This window comes from Lithobates pipiens, unplaced genomic scaffold, assembly GCF_037356315.1.
Source record: "Lithobates pipiens isolate NorthernLeopardFrog02 unplaced genomic scaffold, aLitPip1_a1.2 Scaffold_1, whole genome shotgun sequence".
NCBI classification, from domain to species: domain Eukaryota; kingdom Metazoa; phylum Chordata; class Amphibia; order Anura; family Ranidae; genus Lithobates; species Lithobates pipiens.
The window spans coordinates 15805723-15824281 of NW_027507685.1; the positions used below are offsets into that span (position 1 = coordinate 15805723).

Genomic DNA, 18559 nt, shown 5'->3' on the forward strand with positions numbered 1-18559 from the left:
TTCATTTTTCGGATTTACATACTTTTTATGAATTCGCATACCTCTACCAGCAAATGTAATTCTGGCTTCCCCTGATGTTGTAACATTGAAAATGATGTTTGCCTATTAGGCTGCACATGTCACTGCACATAAAGCATTGGTTTGTAGAATGGTCTTCTAAGGCAGCTAGTTTCAATCCTTTTTTTCCTATGTTATACTTTCACAAATGGTGACAAATTGGTTACACTATAGGTTTTTATGAGACTGATGGTGAACAATTCACTTAATACCTTTACTGTTTTGTTCTCTGAAAGGGTGATCCTGGATTTGGGTTGCCGGGTCCTCAAGGCCCCCCAGGAACGTCTGGATTTAAGGGATCACAAGGACCAAAAGGAGATTCTGGCTTTCCAGGGATGCCAGGGGCTCCAGGACGAGCAGGATTTGATGGAACGCCAGGACCAAAAGGTACAAAATAAAAGAGTTTGTACTCAGATTAAAGTAGTATTAAACCCTCAGCATTTTTTTTAGCTTAACACATTGAGCACAATAAAAGAAAATTTACCTAGCAAGATATATTTTTTTTTAATTCTTAGTCTAGCACTTACCATTTACAATGTTCAGCACTGCTGGCTCCTGGTCTGTGGCTGCTGCTTCCCTGAACTTCTGGTCATCACAGGAAAGAATTAGTAGTGTACAGTGCAGTCTCCACCCTGTCTGTTGGTTTGGAGAAAGAAGGAGCAGGGGAGTGCCTAGGTTACAGGACAGTGTGTTTCTATTAATGCACACAGTGTAGAGAGACACAGTTCTGTATGCAGGGATGGCGGCAAGAGAAAAGAACCACCCGAAACAGGAAATCTGGGGCAGTGATCTTAGCACCAGCTTAAACTGGAACATAGACAAAGATTAAAAGCTAAAGAAGTTGCATACTCAGTAAGTGCTTAAATCAGCTGCCGAAAGTGCTTAATAACTGAGGGTTTAATGTCATTTTAATCCCTATTGATGTGAATAATATAGAGTTTAATCATGACTTTCAATACATTGTTTAAGTATCTTTCGTATATTTTTGTTCAGAAATATATAACATTTATATAAACTGTATTCACTGTAAACCATGTTTAAGAACACAGACAGGCTCCTAATTGTACACGTTTGGGCCTGTTTCTAAGCCCTTGTACACACAGTCGGAGATTCCAACTAAATGTGTCCTCGCGGACCGTTTTGTCGGATAATCCGACTGTGTGTGGTATGCATCGGACTGTTTCCGTCGGAATATCCGTCGGACCCAATTTTCCAACTTGTTGGAAATATTTCCCGACAAACTGGTCCGATCGGACATACTCCGATCATGTGTAGAGAATTCCGATCGGACAAAGTGCCACGCATGCTCAGATCAAATTCCTACATCAAAGCTATTGGCTACTAGCCTGAACGTAGTCCCGTCGTAACAAAATAACGTCATCACGTTCTGATTGATCGGATTTTCCGACAACTTTGTCCGACCGTGTGTATACAACAGTTTCGGACAAAATCCGATGGATTTGGTTGTCGGAATCTCCGACCGTGTGTACAAGGGCTAAGATGATATTCATTAATTGGGTATTCCCCCTCAATGCAAAGTGACAGTCTTGTTTCTAGCAGCACCATCACGGTGGCAGTACCCAATAATCTATCCAGTGTGGAAGGCACTAGAAGCCATAAGGAGAAGGCCACATCTGCACATAAAGGTTAAAGTTATAATCATAGTGCAGTCATTTTAAAGACTTGTTCACCTAGCAAAGTATTAGTAAATATGTTAAAGCTGTGTTCACGCAAGATGAAGCTGTGTTTATGTTGAAAACTCATATTTTTTTCTCTAGCACATGAAAGGGTATTTGGTGTGAACACAATTTCACCCTATTTACCAACATTCACTTTACAAAGACTTTGTTGCTCTAGTAAATCAACCCCACCGGCTACATAAACTTTAATCAGTATAAGCCAGCTATGATTCTTTCTATATCTACGGTACTTACCAAATATACTTTAAGGATGGTTCATGACCAAGCGTATTACACAGTCTAATAGCAATGCCATTCATTTACAAAACATGCTTTGAATGATTACTTTAAAGACACTGCAGTGATGTTTTTAAAATTCTTTTTAGGTGACCCTGGGCAAAATGGACAGCCAGGGTCTCCAGGACCACAAGGTCTGCCAGGTGCTGGTGGTCAGGGTCCTCCTGGTTCTCCAGGGCTACCTGGACCCGCTGGTCCTCCAGGTAAGTCACGGGGCATTATTTTTTTGTTTATCCATGTACCTAATTTAAAAAATGACCAGTCACTAGTTTTTCTGCTGCTTGCTGCCTGGTCATGTGTGTCAAAGAACGATCTTCATAGATGTTTATGGAGACTCTTTTAACAGTGACAGATCAACAAGCAGCAAGACTTGGAAGAGTAAGTAACTGATGTGCTACCGTTAGATTGCTACATCATTATATCAGCAACACACAGGGGAGTTCCATAACAAACAGGCACATTACATCACAATTACATACTTTACTACAACTGAGCAAAAGATAATATGGTGTAAAAGTTTTGTTCTTATGCGCAAAGTAACTTGGTCGCGATCAGGCTACAGAAAGTTCTTGAATATTGAAAAAGATTAAATGTGTAGATTTTAAAATTGTTTTTCTTTATGGATGTTATAAATTATTTGTATTGAATTACATTATATGATGTCTTTACTGCACTGTTCACTATGGCTGCAATTAGATACACTGTTTGAAGGGGCTTTGACACTTGGCACTATTTTGACCTGAAGATATCACATTAAGGATCAAGCTACTGAAGATATCCCATTAAAGAGCAGGTTACTGAAAAGGCTTCCTTAGTTAAATATTACCAATGAAAAATAATTGAAGTCCTAGTTAGGGATCGACCGATTATCAGTAAGGCCAATTAATGTGGGCCGATATTAGCATTTTTCAGTATTGGTCACAAACTAGACCAATATTACCGATATTGGCCTCCGCGGGCCGCAGACATCTTTTTGGGGCTCAGAAGCCTGCAGACCCAGTGCGCAGGGGCATGCGGGACACGCACACAACATCATTGCGCCTCTGAAAACTAGGCCTAATGTTCTGAGTCTGGCAGGCCTCCCTCGCCTCGACACTTGGACGGACACGCCGGCCGGCCAGCCAGCAGCCAGCCACCCACCCACAGTAAGGTGCCAGCCAGCAGCCAGCCATCCACCGACCCATCCACAGCAAGGTGCCATCCAGCAGTCACCCACCCACCCACAGCAGAGTGCCAGCCAGCAGCCACTCACAGAAAGGTGCCAGACAGGCTAGCCAGCCAGCAGCCACCCACAGCAAAGTGCCAGCCAGCCCAGCCAGCAAACAGCAGGGTGCCAGCCAGCAAGACCCACCCACAGCAGATTGCCAGCCAGCAAGCTACCCCACCACATTTTCAGTTTATACCAGATTTGTGCATACAGTTGGCGTTATATTTAAATGTACAAAATATTGGCAAATAATATCAGCTATCGGCAGGAGAGGTAGCTGAAATATCTGTATCGCCACTGAAAAAACTATATCGGTCGATCCCTAGTCCTAGTTACCCAAAAACTTGCTGCTCTGTTTTATGAACAAATCACCCAGTCAGAGTTTCCTTATTTTTCTGAACAGCCTAAAGTTGCCATATTCTGTCTGATTGACAGCAGTGTTAAAGTAAAGTTGTGGGTATAGCATCTACAAAGTATGGATACTTAAACTTTACTGAATGTGTTTATATACCTACAGTTGCTACTAATGGACCTCTTACACTAAGCTGAAAATGATTTACTTGAACAAATGAACAAAAAATAAAAATTGTTACACTGAAATTTCTTATTTGGAAAGTAATTTTTAAGTGCCACAGCTTCTTTAAACAAGCTATTTAAAATAACATGGTACAAGCTGTCCGTATGTACTTCAATTACTACACTTAAATTATCGGGGTTCGGTTAAAGCATCATTGTGATCGAGTGCATTCCTGACACCTGTACCATGTGAATAAATAAACATTTGCACTTGTGTATTCTTGCACTGGTTATGTATACTAATATTCACTGAAAGCTGGTTAATAGATATCCACCACTGCTGAATTAAAATGAAACATTTTGTATGTACCACCATCTTTTATGTCAGTTCATTATGCCTGGTGCATGTGAGCTACATTCATACATTCAATGCTGATAAGACGCACCTATAAGTACTTAGCATGATACACACAGCTGACATGTCATGTGATCACTGAGCACTGCACCAACTGCTCCACTTGTGTCTTCACTGGCCGGTTAATCCAAGCTTTGTATATGTTTGTAACTAACTGCATGATTATAAACATTATGCATGCCTAAAGCATAACTAATACAATGTATGTGTTGTGTTCTTCACACTGTTTATAAAAAAATAAAACCTCTGACATCTGAAAAAAATTTGTATAAAATAAATTCACTCTTTACTGCTTAGCCCTTAAAGATGCACTACTATTGAGAATGCTGTGTGATCTCACTGGAGTTATTTCCCAATATATTAAACATGTTAAATATCAAGTATCAAGTGCTAATAAGCATTTTTTAGTTAAAAATCAGATATCAATGCAGCTTTTCTTTGAAAAATTACTGTGATTTAGATGTCAGTGTTTTTATAAATGGCTGGGGTTTGTTGTATGTACCCACTACTAATATTCACTTGATGCATGACAAAGTCCTCCTAGACGATAACTTTTTTTTCCAGATCTATGATCATAGGTTTGTTGGCATATTAGGTAGCAGGGTTCTAGTAAAATACAATGTTGATGTCTGTATAACAGCAAACTAATATTGATAAAGTTTACAATAAAATTGTAATAGCCAGACCAAAATCTTGGAATTATTTGGTGTCAGATTTATAAAATTACAGCCTATAAACTTTATAGCATTTTTCAGCTTAATCCCTGTCCTGACTAGGGGACCCAATTTTTTAATGTAGATTATTTTCTTGGCAGAAACAACGGTCTTCAACACTTCTGAGTGTTACAAACAAGTAAAAGCCTGAATAAGTGAGACAGATAAAATACAATTTATATAATACTTTAACAGAAACACAAAGGCAATTTAAAAGTACAGCGTTCTCCAATTCAAACAACAATAAAAAAAAGTACATTGATCGTTTGTACACCTAAATGGATCCATAAACAAGAAAAAAACAAGAAAAAGGGAAAGACAAAGGAGAAAAAATTAGTCAGGGAATTTTCAGTTCAATAATCAAACTCCATACATATATACAGCCAATATTCTCTTGTTATCAATATTTCCTAATTGATATGATTATTGTAAAATGGTATTGCTGGCCAGGTTTGGTAGTTAACAGATATAGGGGTCGATTCACTAAGAGTTAAATAACAGCAAATAAAATGTGGCAAAATACTGAATGCGGTAAATCAACTGTGAAAGTTCAGTTCACTAAGAATTTACCGTTAAATACCGAATCTGGTATTTGTCCGATTTAGCAGTAATTACTGCATTAAGCTGGTTGCTGAGGAGCAGGCTGGGATTTGTGTCCCCCTGGGGGTTGGGGGACACAGCTTTTGACAAAGCTGGTTGCTAAGGAGTGGGCTGGGAAGCCAGCTGCTGCGTCCTTAACAACCGATGACCGATGATGATAAAAAAAGCAGACAATTACAAAGTATGAAAAAGCAGCATGGGGTCCCCCCCAAAAATCCATAACAGACCCTAATTCAAGCATGCAGCCCAGCAGGTGAGGAGGGGGGCAAGCGAGCACCACCCCCTAAATCATACCAGGCCACATGTCCTCAACATGGCGGAGGTGCTTTGGGGCGGAGGGGCAGAGCTGATGGGAAGAAGGGCCTCATCCCCACAACCGTGGCTGGTGGTTGTGGGGGTCTACGGATGTGGTGCTTATCGGAATCTGAAAGCCACCTTTCACAAGGAGGCTCCCAGATCCCGTCCCCCCCAATATGAATGCTTATGGGGTGCTCCTACCCATTCACCAAAAATGTGTCAAAAAGTATGAAAAACACAGAGATCGTTTTTGACAATTCCTTTATTAAAAAATAAAAAAAACAGTGCCCCCGATGTAAATCCATTGTCAATCATGCTGCCACCGCCTTGACCCGGAAAAGAACAAAACAAAAGCTCCGCCTTCATTGGCAGCCGACCACCATTTGACAGTTCTTAAATAGGTAAGGGTGGGGCCACCTGGGAGCATCACCCCCTCTTGTGATGTCACAGACCGGTGCATGCTGGGTCAGTGATGTCACGAAGGGACGGGGCACCAGGTGACGACGCCAGGTGGCACTGCCCTTACCTATATAAGAACTGTCAAACGACGAAGGAGGCATTCGCTGGCCAACCATCCTCGTGAGCAGAGATCTTTTTTTTTTTTTTCGGGTTCCAGAGGTGCGCGGGCATCGTGATTGATAATGTATTTATGTCAGGGGACAACTGTTTTGTTTTTATTTTTTAATAAAGGGTTTGGCAAAAAAAAACGCCTCTGGGTTTTTATTACTTTTTAACACTTTTTGGTGAATGGGTAGGGGTACAGTGTACCCCATACTCATTCACATGATGGGGTTAAAGTGGGCTACCAAAGTCTAATAAGCCCTCTGCCTGCAGACTCCCACAACCACCGGCCACGGTTATGGGGATCAGGCCCTTGCCTCCATGAATATGGGGACAAGGTGCTTTGGAGTGGGAAGGACAGAGCCTCTTCTGTCCAAAAGCACCCCCCCCCCATGTTGAAGGCATGTGGCCTGGTACGGTTCAGGATTTTGGGGGGACCCCATGGCGTTTTTTCTTTTTTCATTTTGGCCTGGTTTTTTTTCATCGATTTTAAGTCGGCGTAATTTTTTTTTTAGAATCAGTGGTCATCTGTTGTTAAGGACGCAGTGGCCGGCTTCATGGTCCGCACTTTAGCAACCAGCTGGGGTTCCCCCAGGCTGTTTTTTTTTTGACAAATACCGCATGTGATACCGCCAGCAAAACCCTGGTGATAATTGTTGCATGCATTTTTACTCTCTGGTCCGTTTGTGAATTGGACTTAAGAGCTTTTTATGCAATATTTTTTTATGGCACATTTTTTTTTGTTGGTAAATATTGCATAATCGTAATTTTTTATTTTCGTTAATAGGACTTAATTTTCTGCGTGCAATAATTTATGCAAATGAATAACATGGAACCTTTATCGCATGCAGTAAAGCTTAGTGAATTGACCCCATAGTAATGATTGCAGCAATATTACGATATGCACAGACCTTTAGTATTGCAGTATATTCCAAAAGGCATCATAAAGTGCAAGCCAGAGATGATATTTGCTGCCAAAATAAGGCAATAGTTTTTAATTTTGGTTGTTTGGTAGCAATATTTTTTTTTCATCCTCTCCTTTTTTATGTAGTTTTGTGCTCTACTTCTCCGTGTAGCTTTATTGGTTTACAAGCGATCAATGTACATATTTATTGTTGTTTAAATCAGAGAGCTCTGTACTTTTTCATTTAAAGTGTTATAGATAATTTTATGTATCTAATTGCCTCTTGTTCTTGGAATTGTTCCTCTCTGTAGTACTTGAAGGCACTTGGAGACAGTTGTATTATTTTATATAAGTGGAGGGCTCTTATTTCCCCATGTATAGACTGTATTTTTTAGTACACTCTACAGGCTTAATCTGTTTTCATACATATTTTAGAAGGTTCTTTTTAGGAAATATTGGTGCCAGAGAATTGTTAAAACAGAAGCCTATCAAATAGCTAATAGTTATTCAGGTTATATTTAGATCAATAGGATGTCCTAGTGCAATGTTTCTCAAACCCAGTTCTCAAGTGCCCCCAACAGGTCATGTTTTAAGGATTTCCCTCAGATGAAATGGCTGTGGTAATTACTAAGGCAGTGAAACTGATAAATCACCTGTGCAAAATAATGGAAGGCCTGAAAACATGACCTGTTGGGGGTACTTGAGGACTGGAGTTGAGAAACATTGTCCTAGCGAAACATCTATTATCTGAAATATGGGAGCCATGATAGTTTTAAGGGGAAAAAAGTGACCCTTGTTTAAGCTTTTCATTGGAAAATTGGTTCAGATGAAACAGATTTTTTCTTACAAATTTACTGCAATATCTTTAAAATATAAGTGAAATATCAAGGCTGAGTAATGTTGCACAACTCCATATTAACGTTAGTGGAGAGTGTTTGTGACTTTGTGGTCTTTAGCTACACTTTGTTGTGACCAGTTTAGAGTAGATTAAAGGCATTAGTGGTGGGAAGCCAAAAATTTAAAATCTGGACTATAAGACAAACAACTTGGCTTATCTAAATAATCAGAAGAGTTTGTACAGTATATGCTGTAAGTATATGTTATTTTTCTTTCTTTTAATTAACTTTCGTCTTTTGTAACGTGTGTGCTTAATTTTTTATCTTAACCTAACATCTTCCTCACAACATATTTTGCAACTCATTTCTGCTTGATGCCTCCCGATGATCCTAAACCTGATGATTTGTGACCCAAGGTTCACCAGGTACTGTGGTTGGTTCTCCAGTCTAATATCTTTCTAAGACTGTTCAGTAAATAATAACCTATTAACCCATGTACAAAGCAATTGTGAACACCCAATAACACACCTGAGCTAATTTATATGGCCAGTATGGACACATTGGTAGGATACACATTAACTGTATGTATGCCCAAATTTTTTTGGCTTGCTAGATTAGGGAAGGATCAGGACCTTTGTCAACTTTTTATTGCTTACTGTGTGAAACTCACCCTCTCTATTTGTCCTGGTGACCATTGTTATTAGGACAGAAGGTGACAGGAAATACAAGATTTTACAGTTGCCATCAGAACAAGAGGTAATGGTTAGCCAGTGTGGAGACCTGTCATGCCATGTACACACGACCAGACTTTTCGAGGGACTAGGTCCGACAGACTTTCGACGGAGTTCTGACAGAGTTCTGACGGACTTTCCGAATGAACGGACTTGGCCACACACAATCACACCAAAGTCCGACGGATTCGAACGTGATGACGTACGACTGGACTAGAATAAGGAAGTTCATAGCCAGTAGCCAATAGCTGCCCTCGCGTCGGTTTTTGTCCGTCGGACTAGCATACACACGAACGGATTTCTTGGTAGGAACTGGGTCCGGCGGAGTTCTGGCGGAAAAATTTGAAACATGTTCCATTTCTAAAGTCTGTCAGACTTTTGCAAATCAAAAGTCCGCTGCAGCCCACACACGATCGAATGGTCTGCCGGAATCATTCCGTCGGACTTTTGATGTTGAAAAGTCCGGTCGTGTGTACGCGGCATTACAGTGACAGTTAGGGGAATTCTAAAATTAACAAGGGACACCAACATTTGTATCTTTGATATAAAAAACTACGGGATAATGGTGTTGTGGTAACTTGACCAAAAACATTTAAAAAAAAATAATATTCTTGATATCACTAGAAAAAAAAACGCCTTTTTAAATACATTTGGCAGAACTCCATTAGTATCACCAGCAAAGCAGCTATAGATCTAGGGAAGTACTGGTGCACAGATGGGCTTTGGATCATGCATGTATCCAAAGACTGTAGAAATATTCCTTGCACAGAGTTCAAGTTCCAATAGTTCATTAATCCTCAGCAAGTAGCAGTAAAAAAAGAGATAGCATGGCAAGATTAAGACTCTGCACCTCTGAAACGCATTAGCTATCTCCTTTTTTATTGCTGCTTGATGAGGGTTAAAAAAATATTGGAATGTTAGCTGTGTGCAAGAAAAACTCCTATATTCTTGGCACAGTCCAAGCCAGAATCTTCCAGACACCAGAAGATGGCAGCATATAACCCGTGGTCTATGAATATAAGCCCGTGTCCTCTACTATACTACAAGACAAGTAATTTACAGGTAAGTCAAAATTTCTGTTTTGAAGCAGTCTACAATTTTGGCTAGAACTAGCTCTTATGGAAATACATTCCATATTTCCACAGCTCTTACCGTATAGAACTCTTTCCATATGCAGAGGTGAAACCTCTTTACCTCCAGGCAAAACAAGTGCACATTTATTATGCAGTGACCTTAGCAACTTTTCACCAAATTAACTTTAAAGTGATTATAAACGATCCTCTTGTAAAACAACCCATTTAGTTAAAAATTGAAATGAAAGGCAAAACATTTTTGTATAGATTTAAAAATACATTATAAATATTTTTTTCCCTTTATTTTAAATAAATGATCACATTCCCTCTGTTCTGAACTGCATAAGAGCTGGGGGGGAGGGGGGAGGGCATTCACTGAGCTTCCCAGTGAATGGCTGGGAAGCAGGCAAGTCTGATCATTGTAGGAGAGCACGCTGAGTTCCCAGCATAGCTAGAGAACTGACCACAGTGTGCTCTCCTACTTACTATGGTCAGTTTTTAATAGGAAAGCAGAGGGACTGTCAGGAACACCAGAGATTTCGCACAAAGGAAGCAATACAAAGAGAACAGGATACTTTCTCATACAAGTGCATGGTGCAGCACATATCAGCAATATGAAGTGTTGGGGTAACAAATGTTTTATCTTTTCATGTATTTATAAAAAGTGATTTTATGCTCCTTAAATCGCCTCTGCTCAGGGGAAATACTTTCAGGTCAGTCCTCATGGCTGATGGCCGCCATGCTCTTTCTCATGTCTTTTTACTTCTATATACAAAATATAAAATAAATGTGAAGTGCACATTATCATATTTTTTGAAACATGGTTTCAATTTCAGGAAATATTCTTTTAAAACATGAACACATTTATAAAAAAATATATTAGTCCGTTATTTGCTTTGTAACCATCTTCATGAATATACTTTCTAACATATCCAATTGCTGTACAGGATATCCAGGTATACAAGGTGATAAAGGAGATAATGGTCCTCCAGGATTTGAAATTCCTGGGCCACAGGGAGAACGTGGTAGTCCTGGATTTCCTGGAGAACGTGGATTTCCAGGACCCCCAGGGCCGCCAGGATTTCAAGGTCGTGATGGGGTACCAGGTACTAAAGGTAAGCAACATTTGTGTCTTTATATGATTGAAATTAGTGTTGCACTGATGCTCTTTCTTTACCGGCGAGTACGAGTACCGATACTTTTGGTCAAGTACTCCTCAATACTGAGTACTGATACCTTTGTGGTATCATTTGAGTAGTGCAATTCCTCTTCACATGGGGTTTCCTGCACCGCTCCCGTGTGAATCCAGGCTGAAGTTACTATGACAAGCCTGGGTTTACACAGGAGCTGTGGGGAAAAACGCATGTGATTCGGAAAGGAATCACACTGCTTTCCTGTTCAAATCACATGTGATTCTTTGGCGTGTAATTTTAGCCCATTCATTTTGTATGGGCTCAAAGTGCAACACAAAGGTATCAGTTTTAGATATTGGAGCATTTGTATTGGATCTGAGTATTGGAGTACTCATACAAATGCTCAGTATCGGCACCGATACCGGTATCTGTGCAACCCTAATTGAAATTTGTGAATTGTTAGATTTAATAAACATAAGGGTATGTTTATTTTCTTTACAAAGCAGAGAGTTAAAAATGCTTCTCTTAAACCTATACTCTAATGCAGTGATTCTCAACCAGGGTTCTGTGGAACCCTAGGGTTCCTCCAGAGGTTGCTAGGGGTTCCTTCAGCACTGGGCCATTTCTGCCTCTTGGATAAGTTCCCACCGACACCATTGATCTTTTCAGCTATCTATAAGAGGGTAATTCTTCACAATGATCACAAGTGTAAGGACCATTCTTCCTACTGACCATCACACTAATGTATCATGAGTTGTAGATTTCTAATTTTTAGCAGGGGTTCCCCCGAGTGTGGAGAACTATTTCAAGTTTCCTCTGTGTTGAAAAGGTCGAGAAAGGCTGCTCTAATGGCCATTTAGGACATTCTCATTAAACATGGGGGTGGCAGTTGGTGAATCTTAGCCATGAGGTAAAGGATAGCTTGGCCCCAGTAACCAAGTAAAATGGATCACAGGGGCACAAAAGAGGTTTTTATGAGTAAATTATGGGGCAAGCATCTTGAGGTGTGTGCTCTTAGCAAAAATATTTTTCATCTTAAATTACATTACCAACTTTCTTAAAAGTGGTATTTATTGCTTTTCTGTTCATGCTGTATGGTGATTTATTTGGGCAAACTGGGACAAGCAGCGCAATTTTCTACAGGGTAATACTACATTGTGCTCTCGTTTCACAGTGATAAAGCATGAAAGTCATGGGACTTTCTGAAACCTGTGAAATCTCCCTAGAGCCGAAGATAGAAAAATATTTAGTGCCTACAGTCTTTAAAGCAAAATTCTACTTTTGGCTGTATTTACCATAATTTCCCTGCTGGACATTTTATATATAAGTCATAGATCATGAAACATCTGCCTTGAAAAAATGTTAATACAGGACATGGACTTTTAAAATGCTTTCCTATAGTTATCAAATACATTTTGTGATGGTTAAGAAACAAGCAATTCCATATTAAGGAGGAAGAATTATGAGCACATGGATTACCCCTAAAAGAGCTGCTAGACTCCTATCTGGAAATTCTGATCTTTTTTGTTACAAATGAAAAAAGAAAAATGAAGGAAAGAGTTAGATGTGAAGTTACATATAAAGGAAAAACTGTGAATACGTTAATTATTACTTAATAAAGGTAAGCCAGGGAAATTGGATATTGTGGCGATATCCTGACCAACTTAGAGCGAGCGATCTATTGTCTTATTTATTTAAATTAACAAAAGAGCAGCTACAATATAAAGCCAATACATTTTTTGGAAGTCATCGTTTAACACGGTGTCCTGTATTTTTCAGTTCATAATTCTTGTATACCTTTTCCGTACCTTTCAATGTCCTTATTTTCATTTTCTTGCTTTATACAGGCGCCAAGGGTGAAATGGGAGTGATGGGACCACCTGGACCAGCAGGAACTTCCGGCACCCCAGGAAATCCTGGTTTTCCTGGTGCAAAAGGTAAAATAATCACCATTTAAACAAATTATCCCAGAATCATGTCAAACTAGTATCAAAATCTGGTTGAATGCACAGAAATGGAAGCTGCATTTAGCTAATGACACAAGCCCTAACATATATTTAAAAAAATGACAAAATCCTGGGTGAATATATTATTTAAACTTCTTGGTCTCAAAAATGTGTACTACATCTTGGCTAAAAACATGGCATTTTTTATAGAACTACTTACAAATTGTTTACATTTGCAGTAATGACGAAATATGTGTTGCTCCAGTCATAAATTGAATGATTATTCACTACATGGCCTAAACCATATGGATATACCTCCAAATTATTAAGTTAAGGTGCACAAAGCCAGGTCCAGAAAGACATGTAGTGGACACTCTTATAATTCTATCATTCCTACACATGGCAAATGTTGGTGTGGGCTGGAGTGTACTGTACATATAGAAGAGACTCTGTCCTCAGTGCATGGTCAGCCCCTTGCTAGCTAGGATAGCAGACTCATCCCTGACTCCAGTAAAGGGTTAATTCTTCTTTAAGGACATTTCCAAAAATATAACTTTTATATTAAATGGTATTACTATGCAGTACTCCATTTTGTGAAATAATGCTTACTTTTCAAGCTGCTTTTTTCATTGGGCTCCTTTCTCCACCATGGCTAAGGTGCACGGTGCCAGCACCACACGAATGAGCAATCAGCTTTTCGTGGGTGCTGTACATTCGTGGGTAGGGAACGATGCAGAGTGCTCACTGATGAGTTGCTGGATAGTCTGTTCACTTTGCAAAGGAATGTATCTTTAGCCAGTGAATGTGGAAATCTAGGCAGATATCAAAGACAACAGTATTGCCTCTCTTCTTTCATTAATACATTTTCTGTGTTCAGGCACAGTAAATACCTTAATTTGTCCTGCTCAACTGGGCAAGTGAGAAGCAGCACAAGGAACAAATGAGTGTGTACAGTGCTTGTTAACTACCAAGATATTTTCTATTATGAGAATTGAGTACTGTATTTATCGGCGCATAACACGCGCCGGCGTATAGCACGCACCTCAAGTTTAGGAGGGAAGTTTAAGGAAAAAAACTTTTAGGGGGAAAGTTTAAGGAAAAAAACTTACATTTTAATTGCCCATCAATACAGCCTTGCACACTGTCCATCTGCAGCCTTCCACTGTCCACCTGCAGCATTCCACTGTCCATCTGCAGCCTTCCCCAAAATTGTAGCATGTTTTCGTTTTAAATTTCTGCTCTCACCGCCGACATAGACCAAGCCGAGCAGAGTGTACTCAGCTACTCGGCTCTGCTCACAGTAACGCCCCCATCCTGCCCCTTGGCCCGGCTCCCATGATGGACACAACAATGGCAGGAAGTAAAGGCTAGAAGACGTGACTGAGAGCGGAGCCGAGTACACAGTACACTCGGCTCGGAAAATATCGGCGACGCTCCACAGACCAGGGGAGGAATGGGGGTATAACACGCACCCACGATTTTCCCCTGATTTTAAGGGGAAAAAAGTGCATGTTATACGCCGATAAATACGGTAGATTGTCATAGATATCAGCTTTGGGAGGACAATACCTATAAATGTTGCTTAACTGCAGCAGAGAAAAATTATCTCCTGAAATGCCAAACAGAACATAAAGGGGTTGTAAAGGCACAATGTTTTTTATTTCTTTATATGCATTAAGATAAAAAGCCTTCTGTGTGCAGCAGCCCCCCTCAGCCTTCCTAACACCTGACATCCCTCTCTGTTCAGAGATGTCCACGAAGGTCTCAGCCATCCGAGATTCTCCTCCCTGATAGGCTGAGACAAAGCAGCGGTGCCATTGGTTCCGGCTGCTGTCAGTCAAAGTCAGCTAGCCAATCAGGGGAGAGAGGGGATGGAGCCTGGTCAGGGCTCTGTGTCTAAGGGACATAGGGAGTTGTGACTTGGCTGGGGTGCCCCCATAACAAGCTGCTTGCTGTGGGGGTACTGAACAGTAGGGAGGGTCCAGGAGCACAGAAGAGAGACCCAAGAAGGGAACCACTGCAACAGAGCAGGTAAGTATAACATATTTGTGATTTTAATAGTAAAAAACAAAACAAGCCTTTACAATCACTTTAATCTTGTGTGTAAATAAACATTTAGACACAAATATGCTTGAATGCTATGACCTCATGAGTGTAACCCCAGCAATGATATACCCTTTCCTTTCTTAGGTCTTGATGGATTTCCTGGCCAGCCCGGCTTAAATGGCAGCCCTGGGTCTAGGGGGGACAAGGGAGAACGTGGTCTTGCAGGCCCACCAGGAACTGTTATTGGAGGAGGACTTGGAAGTAAAGGAAGTAAAGGAGATCCTGGAAGAGATGGTAATTCTAGATTTTATCATTCAATTTTCATTTTATCATTCAATTTTTTTAAATATTTTTAGATATACTGTATATGTGATTGGGATCAAGTCAAACATATAAATGGTTGAAAAAAATGAATCTTTAACTGTAAATTTCTGATGTAGCCCCTACTTTGTGATGACTTAGATAATGTTAACGCTTCTGTTATTTTTAAGGTTCACCCGGATTAAATGGAGAAAAGGGCTATAGTGGTATGCCTGGTAATCCAGGAACACCAGGTCAAAGTGGGCCCCCAGGATCTCCAGGTTTACCTGGTTAGTATCTTATTCTTATCTTAAAGGGAATGTGTAGTGCTGTTATAAATGCTTTATTTTTTTCCTGGTACCTTTTTGTAAGTGGGGCAAATAAGTAATGCTGCAAATTAACTCTTAATTGCTCATTAAAGGATATAGGGTTAAACGTAACTCTGAGACTACTGGGTTATACTGCTACCTTCAGTAGAACTGAACACTGACAAAAACAAAACCTTTTGATCAACCAGTATAACCCCTCCCACTTCCATCATGTTTCAGGAGCCCCATTTTATTTGCCATTTTTTAAATTTTTCATAAGATATTTTTATCAAGTTCCTTCATTTGTTGCAGAGCTATAAGAGCTTATTTTCCAGATCAGCTGATCCTTGGTGCTGCCTCGAAGGCTGTACCCAGACCTAGCCATGAAGAAGATGCTGAGCCTGCCTGTCATGTGACCTTCAGCTGATGGGCTCTGCTTGTGGCACTTTCCAGGCACTTGTCCTGCATTAGTCGCATAGTGTTTTAGAGGTCTAGATACATAATACTTGGAAGTATGACATTGAAGGGTCAAAGACAGTCTTGAGTGTGACCTATCTTACTGGGTCTTGCAATGGTACTTTGTGGTACCTTGCTGCTGTCTGTTTTCTGTAGGGTGCTCTCCAGACCACCACTGCTTTAAGTGTGCACTTTGTTTCTTGTTGTATTCCCCTAAGGGGTCAAAACTCAGCTGATTCTTTTCTGTGCCACTTTATGTATCCTCACCACTTAGAATGTGCAACATATGCAACATTTGTGCTACGTGGTCTCCTACTATTTACCCAGTTTTGTGTGTCGCAGGCACGTTCTAGAATCATGGCTGATTCTTTCTTAAATGTGTTGCATTCGCCATTTGTTTTGCACCTGCGCTTTCCTGTGTACACATGCCATTATTCTGCCTCGTGAGGATCAAAAGGTTCTGCCCTTATTGCCGCTGTTTACAGTTCCTTGGTCAAGCAGATTTGTGAGTACCCTTCTGGCAAAATATCACTTCTACATGCTAGACAGTAGGGCAAATCATAAGAGCAAATGAAGCAGTCCTATAGGTCTTTTCAGGTCACGATCCACGAACAGTGACGGGGGTGACTTTGAGGGTCCCTTCTCAAGGACAGGATGCCAACAATCTAGATTGTCATCCCCTGCTGTATTCCGCACACTCTCTTCCATTTCCAACCAGCATTGCTCCCGCCTCTGCTTTATCCAGAGATGATTTTTCTGTGGTTATCTCAGATTTTATGCACAAAATGACTGCCGTGGTAGCTGACTCAGAACACAGGGGCCACAAGCGTATTTCTACATTTTCTCTTTCAGAGTTTTTTTTATGATGGTTTGTCCACTTCTGTGAACCATATTTGCCTCCCAAGCACATTGCTGAGCAATACCCTATAGAAGAAGCTCTTCCATTGTGGACTCTGATCATTCCCGATGAGGACATTCTAAAGTTTAGGAACCCCATAGACAAGAGACTGGAAACTCTTTCCAAGTCATTGTTTTCCCCCGAAAGGCCCTGCTTTGCAACTTGTGATTTCTGTAATGTCTATTGGTCAAGCCTTGGGTGTACAACTAGCATATGACTAATGCATCAGAGTGATTCCCAAATGATCCTTTGGTACTCATTCCTGCTGCCCTACTCTACTGTGTTGATTATGGCTATCGTCTGTCCTATATCTAGTATGATTCCCCTATCTGTGCTCATTTGGTGGACACATTGGCTAAAATGTTGGTCTGAACAACATTGTGCGTATGTCCTTTTGTGGAAGACATATGTTTGGTGCCTCTTTTGTGCCTCTCTGTACTTTTTCAAGGATGTCACTGTAAATGAAAGAGTACATTTTTGCCCCAGAAAAATAAATCTTTAAAGAAATTCAAGTATCATAAAAATGTGCGTAAAAATAATAACTGCGCTGTGTCCTATAAACCCTAAAATCTGCAGCAGCTCTAAGTGAGATAGACACAAAAAAATGCAGATGACAAGTTCACAACCAACATGCAAAGTGTAGCCTCTACCACATGAAATGCACGCTTACCACCTACCACAAGCTGAATCGCTTGTGGCTAATACCCAGCCAGGGCCTTTGTCTCCAGGGATGGCAAACAGCAACTCCAACCAGAAGCAACCTCCAAACACCTCTTGCAAGCAGATGGACATACAATAGGAGCGCAAAAGGATCCAGGGTCCTCAGTTCCCCTATTCATGGCAATCCAAAGAAAGGGAAAAGTTTGCTATAGGTAAAACCAGACTAATATTTATTATAAAAACAGTATCACTTACATGCAAGTAAGGCGTAATAAACATGGATAGTAAGCCAGCCGGCTACGATACGAATGCCCATGCCTCCGGAACGTTGAACAGCGCGGCTACTTCCGACACATTTCGTCACAAGTCTGATGTTGTCCTGGGGCACTAAAATGTAAATACATAATAATAATACTTGCAGCAGTGAATCAAATAATACCATCCTGGAATCCCACAGTGGCCCATGTGTGCTATGTGGTAAATGCTGCCCTAACTGCGTTGCAACACAAACTGGCATAGATGCATATTTGTATGTTTAGAAATATTGAGCAGGAATATCATTTTAATAAAGCGTGTCTTTTATATTCAAAGGGCCTAAAGGAGATGCAGGCTTTCCTGGGCAACCTGGATTACCCGGGTCTTCTGGACCAAAAGGGAACATGGGAGAGATGGGACTTCCTGGTAGGTGTTCTTTTGTTGTATCTGTATTGTAATGCAAGGCTTCAAAATATATTCAGTCATGCTGGAATTAATAAATATGTCTTAGAAGGGTTGAATTTCTTACCTTTTTTTGCGAAAATAGCTGCTCTGGGCTACTTACAGTGCCAAACTAAGCATATGGTCACATGATCTCTTCTAACGAGGATGGTTTGAACAAGGATCCTTAGCAGATAACATTGCACTGAAAGCACCTGTAGCAGAATTTT

The 18559-nt window shown here is 40.5% G+C and overlaps 1 protein-coding gene across 2 annotated transcripts in view; it reads left to right on the top strand.

Moving 5' to 3' along the window:
• The window catches only part of COL4A5 (collagen type IV alpha 5 chain), a 221796-nt gene that overhangs the window by 140003 nt on the left and 63234 nt on the right, over positions 1 to 18559 (top strand). For both annotated transcript variants that reach the window (XM_077478955.1, XM_077478950.1), the window contains exons 29-35: positions 294 to 444; positions 2123 to 2236; positions 10834 to 11001; positions 12867 to 12956; positions 15156 to 15305; positions 15503 to 15601; positions 18225 to 18314. In XM_077478955.1, coding sequence (XP_077335081.1) covers positions 294 to 444; positions 2123 to 2236; positions 10834 to 11001; positions 12867 to 12956; positions 15156 to 15305; positions 15503 to 15601; positions 18225 to 18314 — 862 coding nt within the window. The remainder of the gene's footprint in view (positions 1 to 293; positions 445 to 2122; positions 2237 to 10833; positions 11002 to 12866; positions 12957 to 15155; positions 15306 to 15502; positions 15602 to 18224; positions 18315 to 18559) is intronic.